Source organism: Hypanus sabinus, chromosome 25, assembly GCF_030144855.1.
Source record: "Hypanus sabinus isolate sHypSab1 chromosome 25, sHypSab1.hap1, whole genome shotgun sequence".
NCBI lineage: Eukaryota > Metazoa > Chordata > Chondrichthyes > Myliobatiformes > Dasyatidae > Hypanus > Hypanus sabinus.
The window spans coordinates 39,178,463-39,191,005 of NC_082730.1; the positions used below are offsets into that span (position 1 = coordinate 39,178,463).

Sequence of the window (12,543 nt, forward strand, 5' to 3'; positions counted from 1 at the left end):
AGTTTCATGATGCTTGTCTGCAAAACTTGAGGTTGAAGAGTTACCATAACTCCTGAGAGGCCGAACATAGTGCTGCTGGGATCTGACGATAGCAATGTGATCATTGAATTCTCTACATTGTATTTACAGTTAATTTTTACTTGGCTCTGAAATAGATATGTAGTATTACACCTATAATACAAAACCAATTAACTATAACAGGGACTTTTGGATATTCTCTCTATTATAAGTTCTGTTATTGTAAAATGTTGGTATTTAACAGCTTCACTGAATGTAACTCTGATCAGTGCAACGTCTAACTTCATTCCTTTGTTCTAATATTTTAATTCTAGTATTTGAAATATATTGGCAATTTGAAACACATTGAAACAAAGGCAGATGGCTCAGCTAACTTCGGATTTGATATGGAACTGAAGAATCCAAATCTGAGTATTTTTCTATATAAGGTGACTATGAGTCTTCTTTTAATAAAATGTTACCAATATGGCATATGATATATGGGCAAGAACTTTTGATCTGAATTTACCCAAGGCATCAAAATCATTATTTTTCATCTAAAAATTATTTGTCCAGATATCAGCCCACCACATAACACCTTATCTTTAATAATTTAGTTACAGTATTGCAATGTATGAAATAATAGTGCTACAATAACTTTGATCAGTTATCTAACTTTCTTTCAATCTTCTAGATACCAGGATTAGATTAAAATATGCTTTCTCATATATTTCTGAATATAGTAGGCGGGGCTCATCTGAATCATATGTTTCTGAATAACATGTGTAAGAATTTGCTTGGGTTGAACACTGTAAAATTAAAAGTATATCTATAGGCTATAAGACCATAAGATATAAGAGCAGAATTAGGCCATTTGGCCCATCGAGTCTGCTCCGTCATTCAGTCATGGCTGATCCCTTTTCTTTTCCCTCTTCAGTCCCACTTCCCTGCCTTCTCCCTGTAACATTTGATGCAGTGGCCAGTCAAGAACCTATCAATCTCCGCCTTAAATACAAGCAATGACCTGGCCTCCACAGCTGCCTGTGGTAACTAATTCCACAAACCACCACCCCCTGGCTAAAGACATTTCTCCGCATCTCTATTGTAAATGGACAGCCCTCTATTCTGAGGCTGTGCACTCTGGTCCGAGACTCCTCCACCATGGGAAACATCCTTTCCACATCTACTTTGTCTAGGTCTTTCAACATTCAAAAGGATTCAATGAGATCCCCCCCCCCCCACCACCCTTGTAAATACCAGAAGTTCAAGCCCAGAGTCATCAAATATTCCTCATACGGTAACACTTTCATTCCCGGAATCATCGCTGTGAACTTCCTCTGAACCTGCTCCAATGCCAGCAGATCTTTTCTGAGATAAGAAGCCTAAAACTGTTCACAAAACTCAAAGTAGGGCCTCACTCTGAGGCCTTATGAAGCCTCAGCATCACATCCCTGCTCTTGTATTCTGGACCCTTTGAAATAAATGCTAACATTGCAGTTACCTTCCTCACAACCACTTCAACCTGCAAGTTAACCTTGAAAGTGTTCTATACAAGTACTCCAACGTTCCTTTGCATCTCGAGTTTTTGGATTTTCTCTGTTTAGAAAATAGTCTGCACATTTATTTCTTCTAATTGTATTTCATTTGCCACTATCTTGCCCATTCTCCTAATCTGTCTAAGACCTTCTGCACCATTCCGGTTTCCTCAATGCTACCTGCCCCTCCACCAATCTTCGTATCATCTCCAAACTTGGCAACAAAGCCATTCATCATCTAAGTCATTAATATGCAGGATAAAAAGAAGTGGTCCCAACACCAACCCCTGCAGAACACCACCAGTCACTGGCAGGCAACTAGAAAAGGATCCTTTTATTCTCATTCACTGCCTCCTACCAATCAGTCAATGCTCTAACTATGCCAGTAACTTTCCTGTAATAACAGGGGCTCTTCGCTTGGTAAGCAGCTTCATGTCTAGCATCTTTATTAGAAGCCTTCAGAAAGTCCAAAAACACAACATCCACTGTATCCCCTTTATCTATCGTACTTGTAATCTCAAAGAATTCCAACCGGTTCATCAGACAAGATTTCTCCTTAAGGAAACCATGCTGGCTTTTTCCTATCATATCCTGTGCCACTAAGTACTCCATGACCTCATCCTTAGCAATTGACCTCAACATCTTCCCAACCACTGAGATCAGGTTAACTGGTCTATAACTTCCTCTGTCATGCCTCACTCTTTTCTTAAAGAGTGAAGTGACATATGCAATTTTCCAGTCCCCCAGAACCAAGCCAAGTCAATTGATTCTTGACAGATCATTATTAATGCCTCCAGAATCTCTACCGCTAACTCTTTCAGAACACCAGGGTGCAGTTCATCTGATCCAGGTGACTTAAGTACTTCATGTCTTTCAGTTTTTTAAGCACCTTCTCCCTTGTAATAGTAACTGCACTCACTTCTCTTCCCTCACACCCTTCAACACCTGGCATTCTATGAGTGTCTTCCAAAGTGAAGACTGATCCAAAATATTGATTTAGTTCGTCTGCCATCACCTTGTCCCCTGTTATTATTCCGCCGGACTCATTTTCTAGCAGTTCTATTTCAAATCACTTTTCTCTTTTTCTTTTTTATATTCTTGAAAAAGTTTTTTCTATCCACCTTGTTATAGTTTGCTAGCTTGCTTTCATATTTCATCTTTCTATTTCCCATTGCAATTTGTAATCCACATTCCAGCTACTGTTTGGACGCCTATTTATAACTGCCATCAGGGTCCTTTTACCCTTGCAGTATCTTAACTCAACCCACAAGGATTCAACACCTTCCATGAGACCATAAGATATAGGAGCAGAAGTAAGCCATTCAGCCCATCATTCAATTATGGGCTGATCCACTTCATCTAGTCATCTCCACTCCCCTGCTTTCACCCCATACCTTTTGATGCCCTGGCTAATCAAGAACCTATCTATCTCTGCCTTAAATACACCCAATGACCTGGCCTCCACAGCCACTCATGGCGACAAATTCCACAGATTTACCACCCTCTGACTAAAGTAATTTCTCCGCATCTCAGTTCTAAAAGGACATCCTTCAATTCTGAATTTGTGCCCTCGTGTCCTAGAATCCCCTATCATGGGAAATAACTTCACCATATCTAATCTGTTCAGGTGTTTTAACATTTGGAATGTTTCTATGAGGTCCCCCTTCATTCTCCTGAACTCCAAGGAACACAGCCTAAGAGCTGCCACATTCCTCATATGGTAACCCTCTCATTCCTGGAATCATTCTCATGAATCTTCTCTAAACCCTCTTCAATGTCAGCATGTCCTTTCTAAAATAAGGAGCCCAAAACTGCACACAATACTCCAAGTGTGGTCTCACAAGTGCCTTATAGAGCCTCAACATCACATCCTGGTTCTTATATTCTATACCTCTAGAAATGAATGCCAATATTGCATTCACCTTCTTCACAACCGACTCAACCTGGAGGTTAACCTTTAGGGTACCTTGCACAAGGACTCCCAAGTCCTATTGCATCTCTGCATTTTGAATTCTCTCCCCATCTAAATAATAGTCTGCCTGTTTATTTCTTCCACCAAAGTGCATGACTTTCCAACATTGTATTTCATTTGCCACTTCTTTGCCATTCCCCTAAAGTATCTAAGTCTCTCTGCAGGCTCCCTGCTTCCTCAACACTGCTTACTCTTCCACCTATCTTTGTATCATCGGCAAATTTAGCCACAAATCCCTTAATACCATCGTCCACATCATTGGCATACAGCATAAAAAGTAACGGTCCCAAAACCAACCTGTGAGGAACTCCACTGGTAACCAGCAGCCAGCCAGTATAGGATCCTGTTATTCCCATGCAAGCAAAATTCAAACAACACACATAAAATGCTGTTGGAACACAGCAGGCCAGACAGCATCTATAGGAAGAAGTACAGTCAACTTTCCGGGCTGAAACCCTTCGTCCCAACTTCTTCCTATAGATGCTGCCTGGCCTGCTGCGTTCCACCAGCATTTTGTGTGTGTTGCTTTTTTTCCCACTCTCTGTTTTCTGCTGACAAGCCAATGCTCCACCCATGCTAGTAACTTCCCTGTAATTCCATGGTGACTCCTTGTGAAAGGCCTTCTGAAAATCAAAGTACACCATGTCTACTGCATCTCCTTTGTCTACACTGCTTGTAATTTCCTCAAAGAATTGCAGTAGGTTTGTCAGTTTGTAGGTTTTTCAGGAAACCATGCTGGCTTTGGCCTATCTTGTCATGTGCCTCCAGATATGTCGTAATCCCATCCCTAAAATCAATTCCAACAACTTCACAACCGCTGACATCAGGCTAACAGGTCTATAGTTTCCTTTCTGCTGCCTCCCACCCTTCTTAAATAGCAGAGTAACATTTGCAATTTTCCAGTCATCTGGTACAATGCCAGAATATTATTGTTCATGCCTCTGCAGTCTCTCCAGATACTTCCTTCAGAACCCGAGATTGCATTCCGCCAGGTCCAAGAGATTTATCCACCCTCAGACCATTAAGCTTCCTGAGCACCTTCTCAGTCATAATTTTCACTGCACAAACTTCACTTCCCTGACACTCTTGAATGTCCGGTATACTGCAGACGTCTTCCACTGTGAAGAATGATGCAAAATACACATTCAATTCCTCTGCCATCTCTGCATTTCTCATTACAATATCTCCAGCATAATTTTCTATTGGTCCTATATCTTCTCTCAGCTGTTTTTTATCCTTTATATACTTCAGAAAGCTTTTAGTATCTTCTTTGATATTAGTCACCAGCTTCCTCTCATAATTGATCTTTTGCTTCCGAGTGACCTTCTTAGTTTCCTTCTGCAAGTTTTTAAAAGCTCCCCAATCCTCTATCTTCCCACTGCCTCTGGCTTGCTTGTATGCCCTCTTTTTTGCTTTTACTTTGGCTCTGACTTCACTTGTCAGCCACGGTAGTGTTCTTCTTCTCTTTGAAAATTTCTTCTTATTTGGAATATATCTGTCTTGCACTTCCCTCATTTTTTGCAGACACTCCAGCAATTGCTGCTCTGCTGTCCTTCCTGCTAGTGTCCCTTTCCAGTCAACTTCAGCCAGTTCCCCGCTCATGCCATTGTAATTTCCTTTATTCCACTGAAATACCAACACATTGGATTTTATTTTTTCACTCTCAAATTTCAAAGTGTACCTGATCATATTGTGATCACTGTTCCCTAAGGGTTCCTTAACCTTAAGCTCCCTTATCACCTACTGATCATTGCACAACACTCAATCCAGCACAGCTGATCCCCTAGTCGGCTCAACAACAAGCTGTTCTAAAAAGCCATCCCTTAGACATTCTAAAACTTCTCTTTCTTGAGGTCCAGTACTGGCCTGGTTTTTCCAATCCACTATCATGTTAAAATCCCCAGCAATTATCATGACATTGCCTTTCTGACATGCCTTTTCTATCTCCTGCTGGAATTTGTAATCCACATCCTGGCTGCTGTTTGGAGGCTTGTATACAACTGACATTAGGATCCTCTTACCCTTGGTATTTCTTAACTCAACCCATAGAGACTCTACACCTTCTAATCCAATGTCATCTCTTTCCAATTATTTAATATTATCTCTTATACACAGAACCACACAACCCCCTAGATGCCTACTAACCTATCTTCCTGATACACCATATATCCTTGGACGTTCAGCTCCCATCCTATGTCACAGCTTTCTACTGATTTGATGCCATTCTTTACCAGTAGAGCCACACTACCCCTTCTGCCTTTTCTATCCCTCCAATGTAACATGTAACCTCAGACGTTCTGCTCCCAACTACAAACATCATTCAGCCACAACATCATGCTTGACAATCTGTAGTCCACCTCATCTACCTTATCTCTTAAACTCTGTGCATTGAGATATAACATTTTGAGTACTGTATTTGTCTCCCTTTTAGATTCGGCATCCCTAATGCGCTAATACCATGTTGGCTGCAATTTTGTCCTGTCACCTGCCTGCCCTTGATGACTGCATGCAATCTTTGTTTTTTTCTTACCATCCATCCTATCCTGAGTCTCTTCACTCCAGTTCCCACCCCGCTGCCAAACTCATTTAAACCCTTCCCAACAGCTCTAACAAACCTGTCCATGAGAATACTGGCCCCCCTCGGGCTGAGGTGCAACATATCCCTTTTGTACTGGTCCTACCTCCCCCAGAAGAGATCCCAATAGTCCAAGATCCTGAAGCCCTGTCCCCTGCACCAGCTTCTGAGCCATGCATTTATCTGCCAAATCATCCTGTTTCTATCTTCACTGGTGCTTGGCACATTTAGCAATCCAGAAGTTACTACCTTGGAGATCCTGCTTCTCAGCTTTCTGCCTAGCTTTCTAAATACTCTCTTCAAGACCTCATTGGTTTTCCTTCCTATGTCATTAATTCCAAAATGTACCAAGGTATCTGGCTGCTCTCCCTCCCTCTCCAAAATATTGTGGACATGATCGGAGACGTCCCTGACCCTGGCACCTAGCAGGCAACATACTATCCAAATGTCCCATTCACATTTTCAGAGTCTCCTGACTATTCCTCTGACTGTGGAGTCTCCTATCAGTACTGCTCCCCTGTTTCCCTTCTGTTCCACAGACTCATGCTCATTGTAACCTGGTCTCCATGGCATTCCCCTGAGAAGTCGTCCCTCACAAAAGTATCCAAAATAGTATACTCATTATTTAGGGGTTTGGCCACAGGGGTGGTCTGCACTAACTGCCTACTCACCTTCCTAGCTACCTGCCTCGTGCAATTTAGGGGTTACTATTTCCCTGTAACTCTAATCGATCATCTCCTCACTCTCCCATACAAGTCGAAGGTCATCCAGCTGCTGCTCCAGGTCCCTAACACGTCCTTCAAGGAGCTGTAGCCGAATGCACCAGGAAGATGCAGTTCCCTGCAAGATTCTGGGTCTCCCAGGACTCCAACATCCAGCATGAAGGATACACAATGGCTATTTAAATGCCTGACACAATAAGAAAAAAGTGAAGCTTAACAGAAACTTAGCCGGACAAATTACCCAGAGGCAACACCTCTCTCGAGCCGAAGCCTCCTTTGACCCAAAGCCTGATAATCCCACTCCCAACAATGGCCAATCCATTTGTCCCTTCTGTACTCTTATTTGCTCCTCTCTGCGCTGTTCCCACTGCTAATCGAGCCAGCGGAATGAAAATGAACTTGCACGAAGCTCTCCTTTTCAATGAGCACCTCTGACCTGTGAGAAACCTCCTCACTCTGTGCTGCCCCCACCGCTGATTTGGCTGCCAGAATGAAACTAAATGCCTGCGATGCTTTCCTTTTAAGTGAATGCTGCTGACCTGCGAGAAGCCTCACTGTGCGAATATTGAAAAGATTTAATATCCTTAACTTCATTCCACTTGGATTCTGCTCTGCTTGTGATTTGTTAAAGGATGAAGAAATGATTCCACTTTCAATGAGTGAAGATGGAAAGCATCAACTCAGACATGTTGGCAAAAGGTATAACTTCTGTATCAAAGATCTTCAGCCAGAAGATGTTGGAATGTACAAGATAAACGTTGAAGATACATCTGTTTTTGCAACAGAAGTTGATATTTATCGTAAGTACCGTTCCTGCAGATCATGGAATTAATACCTACGCAATCTGATAATTTACCCTCGTTATAATTTTAATTGCAGTGTTCACTCTTTTTCATTTGTAATTGCAGATATTCCAGTTGCTTTCAAACAGTCATTGCAAGAATGTAGATGTAATGAAACAGAAGATGCTGTCTTTGGATCCACCATTTCAGTACCACTGCCTGTCGAGTGGTTATACAAAAATCTGACTCTGGAAGATAGTGATAAGTATCAAATTACTGTGTCACCAGATGGTTTAACACATCGTCTGATTGTAAAAGATGTAACTCTTGAAGATAGAGGAGTGTACACCATTATAGCAGGAGCTAGATCCTCAAGTGCACACTTAACAGTGGGAAGTAAGTCTAACCTGTTAGAAGATACACCTATGCAAATCCTGACTTCCTTTGAATCTTTGCTAACATATATCTTCCATGAGTATTCCTTCAAAAACAACACAGACAAGTATTACATATGTGAGAATTAGAAGTAAGAGTTAAAAAGCAGCAAAATTAGATTAGACACTTTTATGATCATCTGTAAGATAACCTCTTTACTATACCAGGATTCTTATTTCAAATATACTGAGTTGATATTAACTCTCCTGTCGGTCAGAAAACCTGGAGAAGGATGTGATTTACAGGGTGGGCAGGCAAAAGATACGTACACAACGCTGGAAGAACTCAGCAGGTCAGGCAGCATCCGTGAGAAAAGAGTAGCCAACGTTTCGGGCCGAGACCCTTCATCAGGAATGTGGGGGAAGAGAGGGCTGAAGCCCAGTAATAGAGATCGGGGAGGGGGTAGGGTCCAGAGGTTTCAGGTGGAAAACCCATCCGAGAGGATGTATGCCCATGTGTTTAAGTAATCAAGACAGTAAGAATCCAAAGCCGTAGACAGTACGGCTCCTTGAGAATGAACTACCATTCACTAATATCATGATTGATAGTCTATGGCTAGCTTTCCCATTCATAGAACTTGGTGTACAGAATTCTGTCAAATCAGGATTTTACATTCCTGACAAGTGGAATCCTCAGGCTCATTTTCCGGCTCATCACTGGCTTAAAGGGTTGGGCATTTATTCTGAAACTGTAACTCCGTTTCTGGACTTGCATTCAAGTAATTTTTTTACCTCATTTTTGACCTTACAAATATTATAGGCAATTTATAATTTTAAATGAGACCGTCATTTTAATCTTCAGTATTCCAGAGAATACATGTAGTATGTCTGTCCGTCCTGTTCAAACTTGCATAGGTCAGCCAATCTCACAAAAATCAATTTAGTGATTTATTTTGTTGCAACTTTTAAAGTAATTTTATCTTTCTGTACATAAAGAAATCAAAATTACATAGATATTTTCAAATCCTTTTGATTATACAATTAGGCAGATTATACAAGATTCATACAACAGCTCACTTGCAACAAAGATGAATATTCCATTTGCTTTCCCAACTTCTCATTGCATCTGTAAACTTATTTTGGAATTTGTATACAGTACTTATTTATTTTCTCACTTATTCAACTGTATTATTTTTTTCATTCTTCTGGCCATACCTCCCCATAGTACATTCCAATTGCCATCCTCTTTCCCATCCAACCTTCAGTTATTGCAAAGGGCTGAGTTGATCAGACGCAACTATGCGAGTATTCAGGAGATGTGGTAATTAGTGTACAAGCACAACAAAATAACTTAAGCCTAATTTATTATCATAAAATGGAAAACACACAAAATACTACATAGCAAGTCACAAAGATTACAGCTCACTATTCCTTTACCACTTGTTTGTTGCTTTTGGGGGATCTCCAAGTTCTGACTTGTGAAACCACCCCTGGGCCTCGGGCACCCATCACAATCCCAGTCCTAGTTTAAGTCCAAAGAAAATTCAAAAGTAGCTCAATATATCCACAAGCTTCACAAGCGTAGAGTAACCATGAGACAGACAAACCCTTTAATCTTACATTAACACAGCCTGTTTCTATCAAATGCACATTACGTGTCCATTAACATAGTATTCAGTACATCCTCATAGATCAATTAGACATTTTGATGGTCAACTCTTGTTACTTCGTTCACACTCAGCATTTCCTAAACTCCCAATATCTGGACACATATCATTTCTTGGGCTTACAAAATACATGAACATTCAAATATAAACAATAAGCTCAAATCCAGCATTGACTTGACAGACATTCATTCAATGCTTCATAAAATCTAATATGCTACAGTTATGTCCTACAGAAGGATCTATTGTAGAAAGAGATCAGTGGGTCCACCAAATCCATCCCATCCCCCCTCCCCTTATTTCTCAATATCTCCTTTAATTCATTTTGCCATAAAACTGTTCTAAAAGATAAGTTACAGCATCCAGTTAACCTGTCAACAAGGCTTTGATATATAGCAGAAACATGGAGCATACACAGGAAACCCAGGCATAAAGGCAGCATGCTAACATCATATAAATAGCACTTGAAATCAGGGTTGAACCTGAGCCCCTGGAGATGTTAACTGTCAGTATTTTGCACTGTGTCACCATATCACCCTCAGTCTTCTCATCACAGTTTCCTTGAGAAGATCAGACTCTTCATCTATGATGAAAACTTGTATTGTAATCAGTTCTAACAACTTCCACTGACTCCACTAGTTGCTTTGACACATTCCAGATTGAAAATTTCCCAATTAGTACTATCCTCTGTCTTCAGTCTCTGAAATAATCTCCAGCTCATGTACACATGCTACCCTAATCTTAGTAACCTAAATATTGTGTAACAGTTCCTTGCATTACACCTTACTTAATATTTTCTGAAAATCCAAATCATATATCTCTTTTACCCACCTCCATAGCTAGCAATATTTTCAAAAAAAACTGAAAGATGCATCAGAATATCTCTTATATAAAATGGTTTTGATCCTGTACAATTATGTTGTGATGATCTATGTGCCTTGTTTCCTGTGATTGTAATAGATAGTTGTCTAATAATAGATCTCTAGCATTTCCCCCAAACTGTGTTAGACTACCTATTTTCTTTTTCTTTTAAACAGCAGTGTTGCAGTCCTGACCTTCCAAAACAGGAGATGATTCCTGTCGAGTAAATCCTAGAAGATCAAAGCCTTGGCATCTATCATCCCTGGAGCACTGCTTTTAAACACAAATTATTTTCAGTACTTTACAAATGACAGTTCAAAAAGTCAATCAGAATTAAAAAGGGGTTATCATATGTTGGTTCATAATAGGTTCAGGGATTTACAGGCATTTTGTCACATTACTTTTTCTTCAGTATGTGATATATTTATATAAATTATTACAATATTGTCCTTTACATATATTAATAGATTACTCTTACCTGTCTAAAAATTGAACATTACTATCTTTTTATGTGGTAAGCACAGGCTGTTTACCACACTAATGCCCATTCACATTCCCTTAAAGAGTTTCTAGCCTTGGTCAAAAATACATGAAAAGTAGGACTTTTGGATATAGAATGTGAATTCATGTTTAAAGAAGGACCTGTTATGCAAACCGGGAAAGCATGGGACAAGGGATTATTGCACTCTTCATTTCCAATAAAGGATCATTGATTGGTAATATTGACTCTAATCTTCTTTACATAATTGCTGCCTCATCTGCTGATTATTTCTACCATTTTCAGTTTGCATTTTAGATTTTTAGTATCTGCAGTGGCTCACTTTCAGATTTAAAAGCAAGGTTACAAAATGTTTAATGTAGGATAGCAATGTGAAAGTACAAACTTATTAACCAGCATCTCATTCAATGTGCCCCCTGATTTTTGTGATGTAATAATGAAAGTCAATGGCTTCCTCAAAAATCTCCAATTACTGCCGATAACAAAACAACTGTGAGTAGTCCAAGATATAAAATTATTAGTTGTACAATTGACAGTGGGCAAACATTAGCTGTGCTGAGGCGAATAATGCCCAAATGTTCATGGGTCAATTTCCTTACAGCCTCCAACAATTTGAACACTAGGGCAATCAAACACACTCTGCTGCTGTTATAAGCTATAAGTGCATTATAACAAATAAATAACAATTTTTGGCAATTCTCTTTTCTTCTTGTAGTGTTTTAATCACACTTTGCTGATTTCTGACTCCTTGACCTTTTAGAGAATACGCTGGACAATATATTTTTCAAAAGTGTTGCTTCCTGAGATTTTCTTTCTTTTGTTTATGATAGACCACCTGAAGCTAAACACAAATCTAATTTCAGACTACTCGCCTCACTCAGGAACTTAGAGAAACCAGAAATTAACTTTTATTGAATTTAATGCATTTAATTGCATAATGGTGCTGATGGTTTACAATAGTTCAACTAAGCTAAAATGTTTTGTTGATGATTTTAATTTCGACTCAGTGTCTGAGGCTTCTCACCTAAATGTCCAACAACAACCAGCCAAAATTGATTCGACTCCAGTTACCCCGATACTGCTTTTCCAAGACCACGATGTCCTGCTGAAACCTTTCACAATGCTCATCAAGATTTGCAGGGAAGAAGTCTAAATAGAGATGTAGAAAATGAATCTTCAGTGACGTGTTGCACTCATGGTTTTGTATGCTTGAAGCATGTTGTCAACCAGCTGCGTCTAGTTTGGTGTTCCGTAGTTGCCAGGAAAAATTTCAACAATATCCTTGAATCCCTTCTGTGTGATTTTGTCCAGTCCCACTAGGAGTTCTTCCAGTCGCCTGTCAGTGATGGCCTGCTGGATTTGTGCATCAACTAAAATGCCTTCCTTAATCTTAGCATCAATTATTCCGAGCTGAAGTATGAATTGAAATAACAAATACTGGGGATTTCAAAAAATATTGCATGATATAGAACTTCCATTGTGATATTCATGTCTAAAATCCATAAGACACACTCAAGAGTATTAAAGTTAAAGTCTGTCCCGAGCCTTATAGACTCATCAGG

At 39.9% G+C, this 12,543-nt stretch overlaps 1 protein-coding gene across 1 annotated transcript in view; it reads left to right on the forward strand.

Moving 5' to 3' along the window:
* LOC132381241 (immunoglobulin-like and fibronectin type III domain-containing protein 1) overlaps positions 1–12,543 on the forward strand; it is an 80,857-nt gene that overhangs the window by 16,531 nt on the left and 51,783 nt on the right. Inside the window, exons 8-10 of the mRNA XM_059950622.1 lie at positions 333–446; positions 7,433–7,601; positions 7,710–7,972. Of these exons, the coding sequence (XP_059806605.1) occupies positions 333–446; positions 7,433–7,601; positions 7,710–7,972 (546 nt within the window). The remainder of the gene's footprint in view (positions 1–332; positions 447–7,432; positions 7,602–7,709; positions 7,973–12,543) is intronic.